General features: G+C 39.2%; 1 protein-coding gene across 6 annotated transcripts in view; it reads right to left on the bottom strand.

The window, feature by feature from the left end:
- Nucleotides 1-19,366, bottom strand: part of SLC12A4 (solute carrier family 12 member 4) — a 46,667-nt gene that overhangs the window by 23,409 nt on the left and 3,892 nt on the right. For 2 of the 6 annotated variants that reach the window (XM_032121754.1, XM_032121755.1), the window contains exons 2-3: nt 2,952-3,046; nt 1,516-1,647 (exon numbers count right to left, since the gene is read on the bottom strand). In XM_032121754.1, coding sequence (XP_031977645.1) covers nt 1,516-1,647; nt 2,952-3,046 — 227 coding nt within the window. Of the gene's footprint in view, nt 1-1,515; nt 1,648-2,951; nt 3,047-6,429; nt 6,617-11,465; nt 11,835-17,016; nt 17,075-19,366 lie in introns of those variants that run through there. The other 4 variants (XM_032121759.1, XM_032121758.1, XM_032121756.1 and 1 more) reach the window with 4 other exon arrangements.

Genomic DNA, 19,366 nt, shown 5'->3' with positions numbered 1-19,366 from the left:
TGAAATTTTATATACATTTGCTTTAGCCAGCTGTATATTACAGTCCCATTGCCAAATTCTCCCAATTCTTCTTCCATCACAGAAGCTTCCAGATTGGTCTGCATCTTACCCTAGTACTCTGGTCAGGCAATCAATAAGGAAATAAACAGCAAAAGTGATCAGAACTTCCTCAAAATCACAAGGACTGTATCTATTGTATCCCTCACCATTCTACTTTTGTTAGGGAACTAATCAATCTGCTTCTGATAGCAAGAGGGTGAAAATTATTTTAGATTATGCAATAATACCATATTAACAGCTGATGCCTGCCATTATTCCCACCAAAAGCATGCTAAAACAGAGATGCAGGTGACATTCTTTATTAGTAATGTGAAGGTAAAAGCTTTGGACAAGACTCAGACATTAATACAGTAACAAGTACCACACAAAAGAAAATCATAATTAAAATGCTTAAATTACGTTTTTAATGTCAGCTTATAGGACCAGAACGCAGCTACTTCACCCAGACAACCTTAGCTCAGTCCTGTAATGATGTCTCATTAATCACAATATTGCAGAACTTTAGTGCATGTGGTCTCAAATAAAACTGAATTTTAAGCTTCACATTGACAAAACAACTTTGTTATCCCCAGTGTAAAATTGCAGAGTAAGGAACTGGAGTGTGAGTAAGGGCATTCAGCTTGGGGTAACATGCATGCTCCTTGAGAGCACTGCTGGTTTTCAACATTATCACTGCCATCTCTTTCTGAAATGGCTCAAACTTTGTAGGGCAGTGCTATAAAACCTGCAGAATTCAAGTGCTATCTTTTGGAAACCTTTCTTTTGACAGAATTTGCAAGCAAACTGACAAGCCTGCAAGCCATAAAATGCAACCACACCATTTGCAGGTGCAGCAGTAACCAAAGCACCTGCGGCACTGCCAGAGGAGAAAGGAGCAGTTAAGCACTGCCCTCCTGAGAGAAATCAACTACCAACAATCAAACCTCACCTGCTACAGCCATTCCAAGGCCAGCCCAAATGGGCCAACCATCTAAATGCAGATCCTTTGGGGCAGAATTCAGTTGCCTAAGTGTCTGACACCAGAATGACTCCTGAGCTGCCCCAGGGTGTCAATCTGACCTCCACCCACCACTCTAGACAGGTGTTGTCTCCTGCAAACCTTGTGTCATTACCTATCAGGCTTCTAGAGATGTGTCAGATACCACTGGGCAGCTAAAACAGCACTAGGAAAATGCTGGGTGACTGTTTAGTTTTAATTTGGATCCCACTAAAAGCCTATCTCCTTCTTATCTAAATCCACACCGAGTGTAAGGAATTGCACTGTAGCACACAGTTTTAACCACCACATCTTCTCCGGTAGCAGCTGGTTCCCTACAGGTTCTATGTCATTTCTTTGCAACACTGTTGTGGCTCCTGAGAGAGGTTAAGAAAGATCAGAAAAGAGGCCAGCTCCCCAAAGATCACATAGGGGATTATCCCATTCATCAGTTGCCCATGGAGAGAATCTTTACTTACTTTTGATACTTTCTTCTTTGATCCATCAGTACTTTCTGCTTCTTCATGTTCCTTGACACCTTGAGTAAGATTTGTGTAGTTGACCAACTTGCCAAGCAGAGATGACACTTTTGGTCGTATATCAAGTTCTTCCTGTGGAAAAAGACAACAAGTCAACTTCTGCAGTTCACAGCATTTCTGAAGGGTGGCTGGGATCATGCCTTCCTGGGCATGCCTGAGGCTACCAGGGAACACACCAGGAAAATCATCCAGGGAATGACAGAGTATTTCACTGTGCCTGAACCACTGATGAGAGGTTTTAATTTTCTGAAAGGAGGGCAACTCTGATAGGAAAAGGCTATGCCAAAATGTCTGCACCATATGAATCATTCTCCTTAGGTGCTGAAAAGCGTAATTACAGCAATAAAGAAGTCAGAGCCTTGGAACTGTAAGAAAATGAATGTGTACCTTGCATGCATGTCTAACATCAACTTACATCAACAGATACACTTTTGAAAAGGTCAAGTTGCCAAACAAATCAGAGATTTAGTGATTAAACTCTGCTAATTCTAGACATGTATGCAGTCTGATAATTTTCCTGTTTTTCAAACTATGTTATCTAATTCATGTGGATCTAGACAAAATTCCCAAAAACCACATGTATGGAGGGCCTCCCACCTTTATACTCATCCCATCCAATTTCTGTTTCTGAAAGCTCAAGAGGGGAGAGAAGAAAAAAAGCTCCAGAACAAAATCATTCCCTTTCCCTTTGAAATTAAAAAGTCTTGCATGTCTTGTAGCACAATAAGGAATGCATGGTATAGAGAAACAACCTTCCACACAGGAAATAAAAACTAGATGAGAAAGATTTCACTGTCTGCAGCTTTATCATATCTTTAGGTATCACCTTGAACAGTTTCTGGTGGGATCAGTAGCATTATGTGCTTTGTACATGATGCAGAAACTGACCCCAAATGGGGTCATCCTTAAGGCATGCCATGAGCCAAGCACCCCTTTTCTTATTCCTTCCTCTGATCTGACCTGCAGTTCACATGTTTAAAAACCTGATTACAATTCCTTCCAGAAAGGGGTTGAGGGATTTTCAGCACAGCAGCATGGCCTTTGGGATGCTACTCCCTCTACTTAGTCCCACAGAAGAGCCTGCACACCTGGTGTGGCCCTGTGCCATCACTTATGGAAAAGGCTCCAGCATGAGTGTCTGCCCCTCCTTTTTTCCAGGTGGATACAGTTACACAGAGTTATACCTCTGCCTCACAGACCCAGCTGGTCATCATACCTGAGCTCTGCCACCACACAGGATCTCTCTGCCTGCTGGTACCTCTGACAACAGATGGACACCCACAAAAAGGCATATTGGGGAGGAAGATGTGCTCAATCCCTCCCATCATGGAAGATCACAAATCACATCAGAAGTATAAAAAACAGCTAGAAATTACCTCAAACAAGGCCAGATTTCTGTCATAGTAATCACCTCCCTTGCCAGCTTCTGAACTGTTCAGGAAAGGACTGTTTTCTTTATGGTTGCCATGACCTGCGAAGAAAAAAAGAAGCAGGTTTTGATAAGCAGAGAATGAGACTTTGTAATCTTGATGAATCCATAGGGAATAAACTCATTTGGTTAATTGAATATGTTTCTTTTTAGTATCTCAAGTTATATAATGCTAGCAATATCAAAGGTGTTACTCTCAAGGTAGAGCTGTTTCTATTTCTACTCCTCTGTTTCATTAAAATAGAATAAAAAGTCACCTCAAAGTAAAATTTACGAGTGGGGTCACAGCTACAATGCTGTATGTGCCTTTACTCTCTAGTGCTCACTTCTGTAACTGTTTCTTACACAGAACAGTGACAAGCACTAGGACAGTTCCTCTGCATTTAGAAATCCCTACTAACGATAACAGCAACCTTTGAGCTGTATGTCCGACCCAATCAGATACATTTAGTAAGACTGAACACTTCAAAGACTAGCTTCTCTAATGACAATACAGGTAAACAGCCCCCAAAGCACCTTTTCAGTTTTTAAATGCTGTTTGTTGTTCACTATGCCCACTAATCCCAGACATTCAACACCCTCATCATGATTTTACCCTTACAGTGTTTTGAATATTTAAGGCTGTGCATTCGTCAGGCTCCTTTTATACTTTTAAATTAAAACCAGAGCATTCACATATGCAATGAACAATGTTTAAAAAAAGGATAGCATGGAAGATCAGTAGAGCAAGTAGTAATAAAAAAAAAAAAAAAACAACCAAGGGCACTATAGTTTAAAACAACCTCTGAGGGAAGAAAAAAAAAAAAAAAAGATTAAATTGATTTCTGTCTTCAGAAGTTCTTGGACCTATGTCTCCCATTACCCTCTGCTCAACAAACAAAAATTGTTTTCTTTTGCCTGTACCTCTTCACTCCCTGCTCCCTCAGCCAGTACAAATGAATGATTTCCAAGAGCATCTCCTTAAGAAAGGATTAATCCAAGGAATACTTTTTTCTATTTACAAAAGTAACCACTGTAGAAATTAAAAATGAAAGAAAAAGAAACTATTATCTCAAATGAAAGTACTGCAAGTTAAACTGAATACACCAAAAGCGAGAGATTAAACAGCTGGATTTTTTGGTGCATCTTTTCAGTGATTATGGTAATCAATTCAACAAGGCTACACTAAATTATCTGAATAAAATTCAAGTGAAAACATCTCTGCATTTTGAAATTTGAATCAACTTACAAAATGAACCTAACAGGCAAAGAGAAGAGTCCTCCCCTACACACAGTCATCAGCACAAACCACACTGTTACAAAAGTAATTGTTATAAGCCAAAAAATTATGAGAACGTTCAGTCCTACTCTTACTGAGGGGCAGGGATGCATGGAAAGCAGCACAACTTTCTGGAAATTGCTGACAGGTGCTTTGAACAAAACTGTTGGAAAAACAATATTCACAAAGAACAGAGGGATTTTTAAGCTTCTGTAAGTAAATACTTAGCTGACCAAAAATATATGAAAAGAGCTGCCTACGGTGTTTATGTACCTACTGCCTTTCTCACAGCTCTGACAACTAACCCCAAAATGTTAATGAGCAGCTGCCTTAACAAGTGGGCTCAGCTTATCTGCTGACCCCACCCACACATAGGAGATGCTCACTTTGCTGTAATTGTAGAATTTTTTACACTACTAGGAAAACATCAGTAAGCTTAACAACACAGCTTCAAAATCAAATGGTTATCAACTTCAGCAAAGGTAAAAATCTGCAAGAACTGCTTGCTTGCTGTATTTGTTATGCCTATACTGGAATATACCAGATCAATTTTGCTGCAGTGCATGCTGCAGTCCCCCCATCCTGTTGCGGTTAAAGTACATTTGCAGTTTTTGCTGAGGAAATGGAATTATCTGCCATTACCTTTACTCATTAAGTTTGACACAAATGAAGGTGCAAATTACGACATCAACAGAAATACTGTCTGCTCTAGTCTTCAGTGCTCTGGTCTCTGCAGTATCTTCTCACCATTACACTTACCAAACACAGCAAGGTCATGAGCAACCTTGGCTTGTTTCCTCAATTCCTATATGCCCTATATAGGAAATCCTATATACTAGATAGGAAATTCTACATATACTAGCTCTGGTGACTGAATGTTTGAAATATCAGCTGGAGGGAGTGGGGTAGGAGGGGTTTAATCAGCACGTGATTTTTAAAGCAATTCTTTGCTTTCTTAGTTTTCCTTCTTCCATCAGGAACCCAACCTTATCACTGTGTCAAGTCAGTATAATGGATGTTCTTGTACTTGTAACGCTTACAGAAACTCTCAACCTTTTTATGTACAAATCCCACTGTTGCCAAGATGCAGTCATACATTTAATCTCGTTTTTTTAAGCAAGATGATAATTGCTTTGCTCTTTCAAAATACTCTTGTTACCATAATCCACATAACCTCTCCTTAGTTAAGAAAGATTACTTCATACCATCTCCCTGAGTCTGACAAAGACCAGTGACTTAAGATGAATCTTCAACTTAATTGATACTATTTTTTAGATGCATCTTCATTTTACCACTGACAATTTTTCACAATTGGTCTGTTCAGAAGACCTCTTTCTCTCTCTAAGAGCTTCCATCTTTTCTCTCATTTTCCATTTACAAGTTCAAGTATCACTCACACCCTTTCCCTTAGACTTTCCTCCCCAGTTTGACTCCTTGGCATGCTTGCTTTATACACCATCCTGCACACAGGAAGCCCAAACTTAATAGAAAATTCAGTAGAACTAGTGACTGGAAATATAGTATTGATTTTGCAATTGCTAGGGCACATTTTCCTCTTGATGGTTCAGATGATAGAGAAGTACAACTGGCTTTTTACCACATTCACAGCACTAACTCCATTATCCTGAAATAACATACATATGAACTACTGCAGACAATGCAAAAATAAAAGTGAACCTTCCTGCTGATCTAATGAAGTGCCACCTTAAAGTCCCTCTCAAACATTGTACACTTTCAACAGGAAGTGAAGGAGTGGAAGTTTATATGCAAGTTCTTTACAATGACATCCTAGTTCCACTTCACCAATAAGCAGAACACGGTGCTGCAGAGATGAGTGCTGACTCAAGACTATTACACTGCTAACTTAAATACACCTAATTAAATGACAGTCAAAAAGCACTTTCAACCATTGCTGCATGTTCAATGCAATCTCTACTTTACAGACATGTTCTAAATAATTTCTCTCACTTTCTCTCTTCTCATACTGTGTTTCCATTTCAGGAGTAAAACCTCCAGCAAATGACCATTTCCTCAACAAGAATCATGATTGTACTTCGACAAAACAGACCAGACTGCAGCACAGTACAGAAACTACATTGCAAGAAAAAAATTGTCCAGTATATTCTCTCTGCCAATGAGCAATAGCAGCAGCTTCAAAGAGACTTACTTGCATGGGAAGAGCGTGTTATCTCCATCAGTTTTGGAGGAGAGCGGATGTGACCTTGGAAAGCTACTCTGGGGAATTCTTGCCCCAGCTTCACCCGAGGACAGTTTACATTCTGAAGCATGAAGTCTCCTGGGCAAGCACCATCCCGTGACATACGCACAGTTCTCCACATTCTTAGTTATCAAGTCTTTGGTCCTGACCAGTAGCTATGTGGTGTTAGTTTTCATCATGCAAGATTGCTTTGCAAGGAACATTTCTTAAAGAGGGAGCTAAACACTCTGCAATAGAGAATAATTTATTTGCCTTAGTCCCTAATTAATCTCAAATTTTGAGGCATTCAAGCTGTATTCCAAGTAGGCTAATATTTCCCCTTCACTTGTTTCATTGCTTCTCAGTCTTCATTATCTTTCGATAATTAAGGCATTTTATTTCTGAATGCTACCAGTTCTCTTCCAAACCAGATAATTCTATTTGCAGTCACCGCTTCAACTATACAGTTTATCTAAACGTCTCCAGCATAGTTCCCTGAACATTCTAGAAGCTCCCCTACTCAAATATGGGCACAGGTCCATAGAACACATTCCTCATCCTGTGGATCACCTGAGTTCCTTAAAACATCAAAGATGATCCATGGAACAAAATCTAAAACCCTCAAGCGCACATACTCCCACAATGCCATCACACAAGCTCAGGAAACAGAACAAAAGCAATAAATGGATGTCCAAACTTTTGCCTCATAGCCAAGAAAAAACACTGTGACTAAATTGCAGCAGATATTCTACTGACTGGTTTTATTTTGTTCTTCTCCAAAAGGTTAATGTTGTCTTTACTTTTAAAAAATAAATTAATAAAAAAGGATTAAGAACACGGAGGACAGTATTCATGTTACTGCTTTCCTTCTGAAGGAGGATTAGGCCAGACAGACACAGTTTCACTGCTTGAGCAAGCTGAACGCAATTCTTTTGTGCAAGCCATTGTGTTTTCTTTAGTAACTGAGGGATGAAAACCAGAATTTAGAGAGAATTACAAACAAAAGACATATATGAAAGTAACTAAAGACAGATTAGTGAGGATAAATGAAAGCTGAACAATTAGGCACAGTGAGACTATTGTAAAAAGACCAGGAAGCTTCACAATGATAAGGTCTACTCAGCCAGACTAAAATAACCATTGAGAAGGTGGCAAGAGCAGTTGCATGACTTGACCTGTCAAGGTTTTGTTCTCCTCTACTGCCAGTTTCTGAACTCTCTTACAAAAAACCACCACTCCCCTACTTCATCACATTCAGGTAAAGAAGAGGAAACTAGTACATCTTTTAAAAAACTACAGATTTTTGCATCACGACATGACTAACTCAGAGATGCTCCCCTACTTCTAATGGAAACTTTAGCTAGCTGGCAAGTTAAGATGTGCTGAAGGCACAGGTGGACAGAACCTGACCAGCCCACACAGATAACAGGGAAAGCAAATAGAGCAATGCCACTTAAGCTACTGCACGGTTAAAACATTAAAGAAAAAGCAAATTCTGAAGAGGGCTGAACTTTGGTAAGAAACTTCTGCCACTGTGCTTCTACAGGCACATCATATCTGAGCTAATGCCAGCTGGCAGAGGCTCACAGCATCTCAGGAGGAACGCAGCCTCAGACACGCTCTGGTGGCAGCAAAGCTGGACAAAGCTCCAGACACTGCTGTGACATGTGAGGATGGCATGCAGGGCTGCCAGAATCCTCCCTGCCTCAAGTACCAAGAGTTAAGAGTCTTAAGTGAGGGACTAAATTTCTTCAAAGAATTTCAGTGTGAATCAGAGTACAAGTCGGAATTGGAACTGAAATGCTTGGCTCAACCAAGAACCATGCTGGTTTATTTACCCCTTTATAATTAACAAACAGCAGATATTTCCTAGAAAACCAGCTCAAAGGACAGCCCAACACTCCTCCCCTCAATGTAATTTAATTTCTGGAGCAGCATGAGAGTTAATATCTCACTTGCAATTGTACTATGCATGTAGAGACTCTTTTGTGTACACCACAGTAACAAACACTGCGATGAAATAGCCTGTCTAGCAGCTAACACCATGTTTTGCTATCACTCAGACACTATTTCACAAGTATTACTGGCCACAAAGCCTGTGATAGTTACGGGCACAAACTGAGCCATTTTTATGCACAGAGAACATTACTTGATCTGACTATTTTTTTTTTTTTAATTACAAAAACAAACCGTTCATGCTTATAATGTCTACTCGTAACACTGAAATCTAAGATTAGAAATCAGAGTTGATACCCAAGTAGTTGCTGTGGGTTCCCCTTAATATGAGCAATCTAAACAGCAGGCAATTACAGCCAACTAATCACACAGGCTCACTTCTCACTTAGAAAGAGATGACTCAATTAGCTGACCCTGGGAGTGCCTCTCCTGTGCATGCACCTTGACATGCTGCAAATTACTTCTAAAGAGAGCCTAACCTAAATAAAACCCGAATTTATAGATGGCTTAAGGTAGACAAAATTTATCCCACTTGGAAAGCAAGTTAGTTCTGTTCTGATTTATTTATGCTTTCTCAGATTTTCATGTGTCAGTAAGTTCTGCAAATTTCTACACAACTGGTAATTAAGACACAATTTACATTGATTTTTGACCACAAAATCAAAATAGGTTTGCTACACTTAACTGTTCTCACAAGACCTAGAAGCAAATGAATACGCCCAAAGTAGGTATTCTACAGAGGGGAAAAAAAAATTAGAGAACCAGTGGGATTGTTCCAAACAGAAATTATTGCATAATCAGGTTTTATTAGTCACATTATTTTGAGGGCATTTCTTCACAGCCTTATGGATAAAATTTTAATATAAAAAAGCCGTCCATGTCCATTTTTATCACATTTTGTGGGTTTGGTTTGTTTTTAACACAGTTCCTGAGACACCATTTCCCAGATGTCAATAAGGATAACACTCATACTGCTCCTCCCAAAGGCTGTGTAATGTTCAGAGTGTTCTGCTCATCACCCACACGCTGTCAAGACCTGCAGGTCTGAGTATTGCTGAGAAACAGAAAGATCTCAACAATCTTCCTGGACTTTGCCAGCACTCCAAAAATCCTGGTATCTCCACATTTCAGCAGTCAAGCACTCAAGAGTACTGCTGAAGTATATCCAGAGACTGTCATTTTAGGATAACCCAAGAAATATGCAGATAACAATTTGATTTCAAATACATTCCAAATCTGCTTCTATTCATGTGCTTCCTCACATGTGGCTGGACTAAACGAAACTCTTATTCATTCTCAGAACTGTTATGGAACATTTCTCTTGGTTCATTCGTGAGACTACACCAAATAATTCAATGCACAATTATGCTTTTACAGATATCATTACCTTGACATTTCATTAACAGAAATCAGACATTGCTTCTTTTCTTAAATTATTCACTTTCAACAATTTAGCAAAAATCCTAATCCAACATCAGCAGCAGTCCACAGTAAAGATAACTTTAAGCAATAATTTAAAAAGCCTATTAGAAATGCTTGTTTCTCCATGGACAACACACAACTAGACAGAAACACAAAGAATTTCTAATATGAAAATTCTAGTTGCAAACTCATTTATGGCAGCAGAACAGGCAGCTGACATCACGGGCTCTGATAATGAGGAATACTTATTTTCCCTCTAGCTACAAAGTAGTCAGTGTTACCCAGAGCATTTTTTTCATGGAAAAAACCAGAAAGTCGTGATTTAACTTTCATATTTTTCAAAACTGAAAACAGTAATTTCTTTATTTTGCAGTAGCAAAAAGTCAAAAGTAGCATTAGACATTCCAAGCTCAGAAAAAAAAAAATCTCAAAATGTTTTGAAAACTCCACTAAGTTCTTGGTTTGAGGCTGGGATGTTTTAGGTGTGTGGGGTTTTTTAATAGGATTATTGTATTTACACTAGAAACAGGAGAAACAGGAAATAAATAGCATTGCATCTAGTTAGATAAAACTCATTCACACTACAGACTAGGCATTACTAATGAAATAACTAACTGAAATCTGCTCATGCCAGTTCACACAAGACCTTGGGCAACCAGGTCTTTTTCACTGAAGGTGGCAGAAAGCACAAGCTGTAAAATCTCAGCTGACCCACTGTTTTATGAAAATAAAGGCCAAATTCACACTAGTTAAGAACCCATGCACAATAAGGCTTATGAGAGGAAAGCATAGCAGAATGAAAGGACAGATCTTTCCCTGGATAGCTCTGAGATCCTCTGTACTTTAAAAACAGGCTCAAACTATCAGTTTGAGTTACACTGGCAACACCGAATGCTCACATGCCTGGTCCAGACACACGTTTCCACCAGAAACAGCAGCTTAAACACCAAACTATTGACATTCGTGGGTATTTTAATCATACATGCTGTTCACCCACTATTATAACGTTATTATGCTATGTAATAACATTATTTACTTCACTGTTAATTGACACTGTCAAAATAGTTTTGGGTTTACTGAATTTTACCCAACTACTAAAGGTGTGATTCTTAAGACTCATTACATACTACACTGCAGTACATATTTACCATCAGCAACAGTTAAGGCACCTACAAAAGTGACACAAACAAAGCATAATTGTACCAAAAAATAAAACAAAAAGCTGTATTATTGATAATATATTCGTTCCTCTGAACCAGTTCAGAGTTCAAAAGATGGCATTTGCTTGTGCTCTGCTTGAAAGAAACAGCCAAAACTTTCCCAGACAATACCCTATGCAACAGGCTGGAGCAGAGTACAAAATCAAGTACGCAATCAAGCACAGATCTTGGATTTATCCCTAGATAAACATGTGTGACGTTACTATCAGAATTCTACTGTCCTTTGCAAAACTAGAGTAGAGAACAGCCTTACAAAGCTGACTGAACCTACACAACCAGAAGGATTTAACAATTTAATAATCCTGTGTTTCAGAAAGCACTACGACTTTATTTTTCAGTTAAGATACACTGATAGTTTCAGAACACTACAATTCTTTGTAGGTGCTAATATCAACATGAAGTACTTACCCTTTAGTAATAGCTCTTTGACATTTTCAGTAACTTGATTTACCATTATTCCTCTTCCAGCTCTTAGCATATGCTTTAGTAAATGTCTCCTCTGTGAAGTCCTGAGGATTGCACAACTTCAATAATATTGTATTTCCAAAGGAACTTTCTCTACCTGCTCTGACAAGGTGCTGGCTGCAATATTGAACTGGACTGATCTCTTCCAGGAAGCAAGGGTTTCTCACAGAGAACTAAGCCGACACTGATATAATCCTGGCATTACAATCCTTTCAACACTGAGAAAATATACAAATATCAGGATCTTACAGAAAATGCTACTTGTCAAATCCAAACCCAGACATGTTTAAGAGGCACATTGCAGTTGTTTGCACACTTACTCAGACAAGTGTGCCACAAATCTGCCGCTTGCTGAGTGTGGAATCAGACAGGGTTTTAAACCTGCCAATGCCACGAAAAGTGTGGCTCTGTGACGTTAGCCCTGCAGGCATTCCAGCTTTCAAGTGAAAATAGTGATCTATTTCTTTCCATCTTCAATACATTAAAATATGATGGCCTATTAATGGATGAACCATATGCAAGATCACAAAAAAAAAAGCAAAAGCAAGATGAAATGGGAGGTTTATATAAGATAAACAAGGAAATACTAACGTAATGATTCTAAGCACTTCATAATTACCAGAGCCCCCACCATTCTGCCCATTCACGAGGAGGTCCTCTGGATACCAGCACACACCACACTGAGACTTATCTACATGATGAGATAGGTGCAATCACTGGGAATACCTGTGTAATTAAAGATGCCAAGTCACTTTTGAGAAACTGGATTTAGGAACTCACATCACTTAGGAGCTTTCATAATATAACTTGTCATTGCCAGAAGAGAAAAAAACCACTATAAAAACAACCTTTGTATCTCACTGTAATCCACTTCAGAGGTTCTTTCATGTGGAACGACTCCAAACCATTTCTCACGACTATCCTCCCTGAAACTCCATCCCTTCACATGCATGAGGGCACCTCAGAGCACACCTTCTATCAAAATACAGGGAGCAGCATTCTGGTATTTTCCCTGCCTCAGGAAAAGCCTCTTGTCTTGCTATAACACATTCTCACTTTTTCTGAAAGACTGCAATATAAATCTATGAGACCAGCATGCAGATTCCATGCAATATTGAATTCAAATTCACCTTCCTCTCTGATACCAAATACAGAGAAATGTTTTCAGCCCTATACATGTTCAGCTGACCATGGCTTCAAAGTACAAGAGAGAGAACAACAAAAATAAAAGTCCACACACCACAATTTTGGACATACCTGCTCCCTCCTCCAGCTCAACATAGGTCAAAGAAACAATTGTACAGACACAAACCTCGGAGTGAGAGAAAGCAGATGGGAACAGCGACCACTAAAAGCCAGTATGGCCACCAGCTCAAAAAGCTTCCTACAGGGAACAAGTGGAAAGAAATAAGGTAGAAGCCAGGATGCTAAATATGCTCCAGACATGCAGAAAGTAACAGAAAAAAGAAGATTTAATTACTTTGAACATTTCAGTGCATGTACATTCTGTGCATTGCATACTACACAATGTACATTCACAGACATCTACTATCCATTCCTGGAAGACAGCAGAAAGACATTGGTAACCAGTTACAAGCTTATTGTGAAACCTGAATGTCATTAGTTTTCAGTCAGTTAAGTCATACAGAAAGTGCTGAACATCAGATATTTCCTACATTTGAGAAGTACTGTGTTCCATGTGAAAACAAAGTTCATGAGAGTTTTGGGGTTTTTTTTAAGCCAAGGAAAAAGGAAAGGGGGGAGGGCATTTTAAGGAGGAGGAAAAAAGAAGAGGAAAAAAAGAGTTAAGCCTGCATATAGTCCAAGGCTGAAATCCAAGGATGACCTTTCAGTGTGAAGTGCTACAAACAGCCAAACTCACTGTAACTCTGGTCATAATACTTACAGAAAGTACAAGTCAGCATGAGACTTCTCCAAGCAAAGGGAGTCACTCCTTCCCACCGAACATTTTAGAGGGTGGAAGGATCTCTGACATTGCACATGATAAACAGCAAACCACTGTACTTCTAAAATACAAATATTTTGACACACATTTACAAGTCTCCCAAAACAGCACAACACATTTCACAAAGTGCAACACAGCACAGACCAAGATAAAGTCAGATATCTGGAGAAGCCGCAGTGGCTTTTACCATCATTTTACAAAAGGTTCATCTGTTTGCAAGAGCATCAGAGCAAAGTGAGTATAACACATTAGCTCACAGTTAAGACTCTTCAAGGAGCAATCAGCAACATTAGATCACTTTTCTGCTCCACCAGTCAGGAATTAGGCAGCTGGAACACAGTCTAAGTCAGGAAACACTCCAAGATGTATAATAATGAGTTTGCTCCTGCTAAATATATGCTTCTACCACAAAGTCTACAATACAGTGTCTTAAAAGGGCAAAGGCAAAATATTGCAATTAAACCATTCTGTCTGTGTTGCCTTGAGTTACAGCTTTAAAGCTCCTTTGCATGTGTCTAAAAGGCATCTTAACACAAGGCAGATAATCATCCTACTATCTGGTTACGTAGAATTGGGATTTACCAAATATGGCTCAACTATACCTCCTTTCATGTTTGCTTACCATGTCCCAGAAATTAACCTCTGACGTTGTTACTGCATTTCATGGAACACAGAGACACATCAAGAGGGAGTGGTTTGTGTTGGCCTAGGCAAAGAAGTCAAGATAAAAGTTCCATGTGGGAACTGAAGAAAGGGTTGGCTTGTGATACTCTCAAAACAGCTGTGCCCCAATACACGTCCAGAACACAAACAGGAATCAAGGAAGGGAACCTGTTGAGGGGAGATGGTCAAGTGGTACTACTGCCAAGCACTTCATATTGTGAAATCACAGGCTGGACAGTTAAAACCTTAGCAGAACAAAGCCAAAAATATACAGGAGCAGTAGGTTCTAAAATCAGACCTGCAAGACAATTAACACACTTCTACCTTTGTGTCAGCCCTGGAGACAAATACATACTACAGCAAGTAGCAGGAAAAATAAGATCAATTATACTATTGAAGAAGAAGATCAGGAACACGAAGCTCCTGAATGCAAAGGCAGAAGGCAGAGGAGAACAGTAATGTGCTGTCCTCCATCAGACACAGCAGCAGCTATGCCATCCTCTTGAACTACTTCTAGTCCTGACTCAGATCTGACCTCCTACAAGGAAATCCAGAGGTGGACTTTGCACACAGTTAACTAAGCTCAGGACTACTCAGCTTGCAAGCAGAGACTGGGTCATAAAACAAAGTTGCATTGCTATAGATAATTTTATGGAAAGCAATTATACTCCAGGGCATAAAAACTGTTTTACTGCAGCAATCAGCAATTTAAAGTATGCAAGAGCAAGTCTCAACAAGTTTGCCATTCTTAACTCAGCAAATGAGCAGCTTCTAATAGCACACCATAAAAAGCCTTTTTTCCCCTTTGACATGGAAGTGAAAGTCAGAAGTTTGTATGGTCTAACCTGCTTCACGATAAGAAGGTAAATGCAGTGATTGAATGACATTCTAAATCCCTCAGATAAACAGAAGAAATTGCTGGCTACTGGTAGGAGATGAAACTGAAGCTTGGTGATTAGACTGTAGGGGGGAAAAAGAAAATGCAGTTTTGTTGAGGCATAATTACCTTGAACCTATCCACAGTACAGCATGCCTCTGCCCTACACACAGCTCTGCGTCATCGCTCCTCTGGCAGGATCCTGTTATACAATCCCTGCCACAGATCCCTGCAAGCCAGCCTCCAACATCAGCTCACAGCTTTGATTCTCATTTTCAAAGTAATCGATGGATTGCATCCTCATGACAGTACAGACCACGTGCCAATCAATGAAAGAGCTGGGATTCTAGGACAATGCAGGTCACTCGAGTGGAGAGAAAGGGGCAAATTAAGCATTTTACATTCAAGAGGATGCACTTGTGGGCCAAAAATCCATGAGACATGAGGCAAACACAAAATGTAAATACCTGTGGAAATGCTGGCACACAATGCCTTACACAAAGGAGCTTCCTGGTGTCCTGGAGCAGCACTGTGACCATCAATACTGAGATGGGATGATGACCATCCCTTCACCAGTACCAGCCACCTCCTCCCTCACTGCTTGCCCAGCCCTGCCTGCCACTGGCCTCTCATCTTCTGCTCAGCAAAATGCCATTTCATTTACATTTCCAGCAAGTCCAAAGCTGCCTCCAGTCAGTAAATCATAACTGCAAAGTTATCAAACTTCCCCATTCATCCATAAGCACATCAAGTAAAAGCTTTTTGGGGGCAATTAGCACTTTATCTGGCATGTCAAATTCCATCTCTCTGTCCTACAGAGCACAAAGAAGATCAAAAGATGATTAAGAAAGAACTCCACCAGGTACATTTAACAGCAACAAAAATTTTGAAAAAATGTATTCCCAGAACTGTTCTGACCTGTACCTCTGCTGCTCAGACATGAATTAAGACTGCTGGAAAGCAAACAACCTCCTTTTCCAAGCCATACCTAGCACCCACCACAAAATCTAAAGCCCAATTAAAAGCCTGTTAGGAAAAAATGCTACTCTGTTCACTCCAGGAACTTCTTTTTATGGTTCAGAAATGACAGTTTGAAACTTGTGAAACCGTGTCTAAAATAAAAGCTACTGGGGACATACAGGCAGTAAACAGGTTACAAAATAACCTCCAAACACAGTTTTTTATATAAATATATATATATATATATATATATATATATGCAGTTACAGTATACAAAATGCTGTCATATTCAAAATCAGAGATTTACCCTACAGGCATTATAAGAGCTGTGTTTTTGTGTAGACTCTTTAAAGACAGACACAAAAACTGTCAAGTATTTGAGTCTGTAAAAAGACTAGTATTTTTTGTCTATGTATTTTGCAGTCAAACAAAGATATTGTTTGCTTGGCAATTGCTACAGCAGCCACTGTGAAAGATGCAGAGTCCTCCATGCATGACAAAATCCAAGTATGCTGAAAGATATCATCCAAAGCAGCTCAACTGAAAGAACAAGAACAGTACTACTCATTGCTAAGGCATCACTTGGCAGCATTTAAACAGTTGCCTATTGAAAACTAATAATTAAGAAAGAAATTTTACTAAATCAAACAAATTAAAAAAACCCTGAAACTTGATTATCTGAGAATAAAAATCAGCTTAGTACAATTAAGAGATGCAAAATTTCTGATTTAGATGTTATTGAAGACAAAGGAAACACCCCTAAAATGTAAATCAAATAGGCTTTAAACCATGTCTTAAAATGGTGCGGTTTTTTTCTCTGTAATTCAGGTCACAGAACAAAGTATTTAAAGAACAACCTTGAACCAACAAGTTGAAGACACGGACCCTTTGATCAAAGAAATTTTGCTCCACATATTGGTGCTAACAGCAATTTTTCTGACATTTAAAGCAGTTTGCACATATATTTGTTGCATCACAATCAAAAACAGACGTAAATCCTTAACTTGGTCTTGGAAGGGGAAACTCACCAAATGCAGCTTTCCTCTCCCTGTGGCACAGGGTATCCCCCATCCTGTTACACACACTTCAAAACAAGGCGGTGATCACTAACTCTGATCTTTCTCAAGGTGGGTGTTGCCAACCTCAGCCAACAGCATTTATTATGTTTGGCTACATTTCCTAGTCAATGAGACTGCAAACTACCTTAGTCTTCATTCTACACAGAACTTTAGAGCAAAAGCCAAAACTGAATCTTACATTGAAAAGCATGCAAAAACTTATGCTTTAATTTTGTTGCAGCAGGGAAAAGAAAGCAGATGTCACTATTTTCTTTGAGGAAGTGAAACACTGAAGAAATTTTTAAGGGGAAATTGAATAACACACACAGATCAATTTTATACATGAGAGAGAGATGCAATACAAACACAAGACACCCAAAAATGCACTTAAAATTCTTTAGAAAAGTTCAAAGATTGTATAGAAGGTATAACTTCAGCATTATTAAAATATTCCCAAACTTAGTCTCAACTCAAGTTTGAAATGGCCACTTAGCAAGCATTGGCAGAGAAAGTTAGATGGAAAACCCATGTCTTTTCATGTACAACTGCTTAGCCTTCTAATGCAGGTGTTCTCCAAAACACAAAAAATCTGCAGCTGCAAAAGACCAACAGAGGGTTGTTTGGGTTTTCTTAACAATCTTCTGTTAGTATTTTGCAACACGGAGACCCACGCACACACGGGTACGGGAGCTGCTTTCACATCACTTAGACATATCACAAAAATTCTTCCCAGAGCTTTTTCAAATAACTGAAATACCAGAGAACCCACAAAAAGGCCCATGTTTTTCTATATTTAGCTAAGTCTCCTGTTCAGCAGCAGCTGGCACCACGATCTCCTTGGTACTGGACAGCTGCAGCCTCTCCAGCTCGGTCCTAATCACTGCACAAATTAGAAGTATGAGACATGCTTAGCAAAAGTAGCAGTTTATGCAGCAACAAGAACTTTTCTGTTTTCCTAGACAAGCATTTGAACAAACTAAACCTTACTACACTACAAGCTCATAAAAGAAACCGGAGGTATTGACCATGGGCTCATGGGTCAAGGAAAACAAGCTTCTCAGAAAAATTCCTTTGCTTATAGGGTATAAAGAAAGTATATACCACCTCCTTCACCCACCCAGCTATTATGAACAGCTAATTATGTCACAAAGCACTTTCCCATTCTCATTTTTCACATGCCGAACTCATATTTTTCCTTATCTCAAGCGAGAATCCACTTCTCTGCTCACCTGTATTGTTGAGAAAAGCATTCTGGAATTTAGCACTGCAATCAGTGCTGTGTTCATTGCTGACTGCTCAAGCAGAAAGAAAAAAAAATCTAAAAAGTAAAAAGGAAAAAAAAGGAAAAAAACCTTAACAACCTCCCAGGACTTCTAAGACATGACCCTGCTGCTAAGATCCCTTTCAGGATCTGCACTGAAAACCATAACCATTGCTGTGGATCCCACAAGTATCCTTTCTGAAACAACAACATATTGACATATTTAGCACTGACAGGACACCTTTAATATCCCCAAATTTACACATAATACTTTTCAGAGAAGGGAAAACAGATGCCAGCAGAACAGAAAAAAAAACCCTTCCTGATTAAAATGCAACTACATCGAAGAAGATGCAGTCTCCATCCCATTTCCAGCAAGAAAATAGTTAACAAATCACTAGAAGAGATAGTTCACTGACATCAGTATTGCTATTCTCAGGTTACTTTCTTTTCTCTGAAACAATTCAGAGGTTCTGCCTCAACTCTACCCCAGGCTGCCTCCTCTATGACTTCTTTCTGTGGCTTTTAGGCAACACAAAAAATGCTGAAGATGCTTGTGCTACAGAGGTTATGCAAAAATATTCCGCTATGACCACCATAACAGTGTCATTTGCCCACACTTCTGCCAGCAGAAGTTCTTAAGATAATTTAAGTGCTATTTGGACATGTTTCTGTCGGTCCTATTTAGCTGTAGTGTCTAATTTATTATGTGACTAATTTTATCTTATCTCTGGACTTTGCCAAAACACCTACACGTAAGAATTAAGCACTTTGAAGAAGAATTTTTGAATGATTTATGCATCCCCATTAAAAGTATCTTCAGACACATTTGCATGAGCTTAGCTTCAAGTCTTGCAAAAGACTGAAAATCTAAACTAGTAAGTTACCACATATTAAAGCAGTGAACCAGGAGGACATTTAAAGTAAAAGCACACTGCTATCACACCAGAACTTTACCCACATTTTCCAAAACAGCTCACTGCAAATGAGCAGCAAAATCTGTTGCTGCACAAGAGCACTGAACACACTGACACAGAATGTAAGCTTGAGGTAAAGGTC

This window comes from Corvus moneduloides, chromosome 12, assembly GCF_009650955.1.
Source record: "Corvus moneduloides isolate bCorMon1 chromosome 12, bCorMon1.pri, whole genome shotgun sequence".
Classification (NCBI taxonomy): Eukaryota; Metazoa; Chordata; class Aves; order Passeriformes; family Corvidae; genus Corvus; species Corvus moneduloides.
Note: the sequence above shows the minus strand (reverse complement) of the source record. Positions and strands in the feature narration are given on the sequence as shown.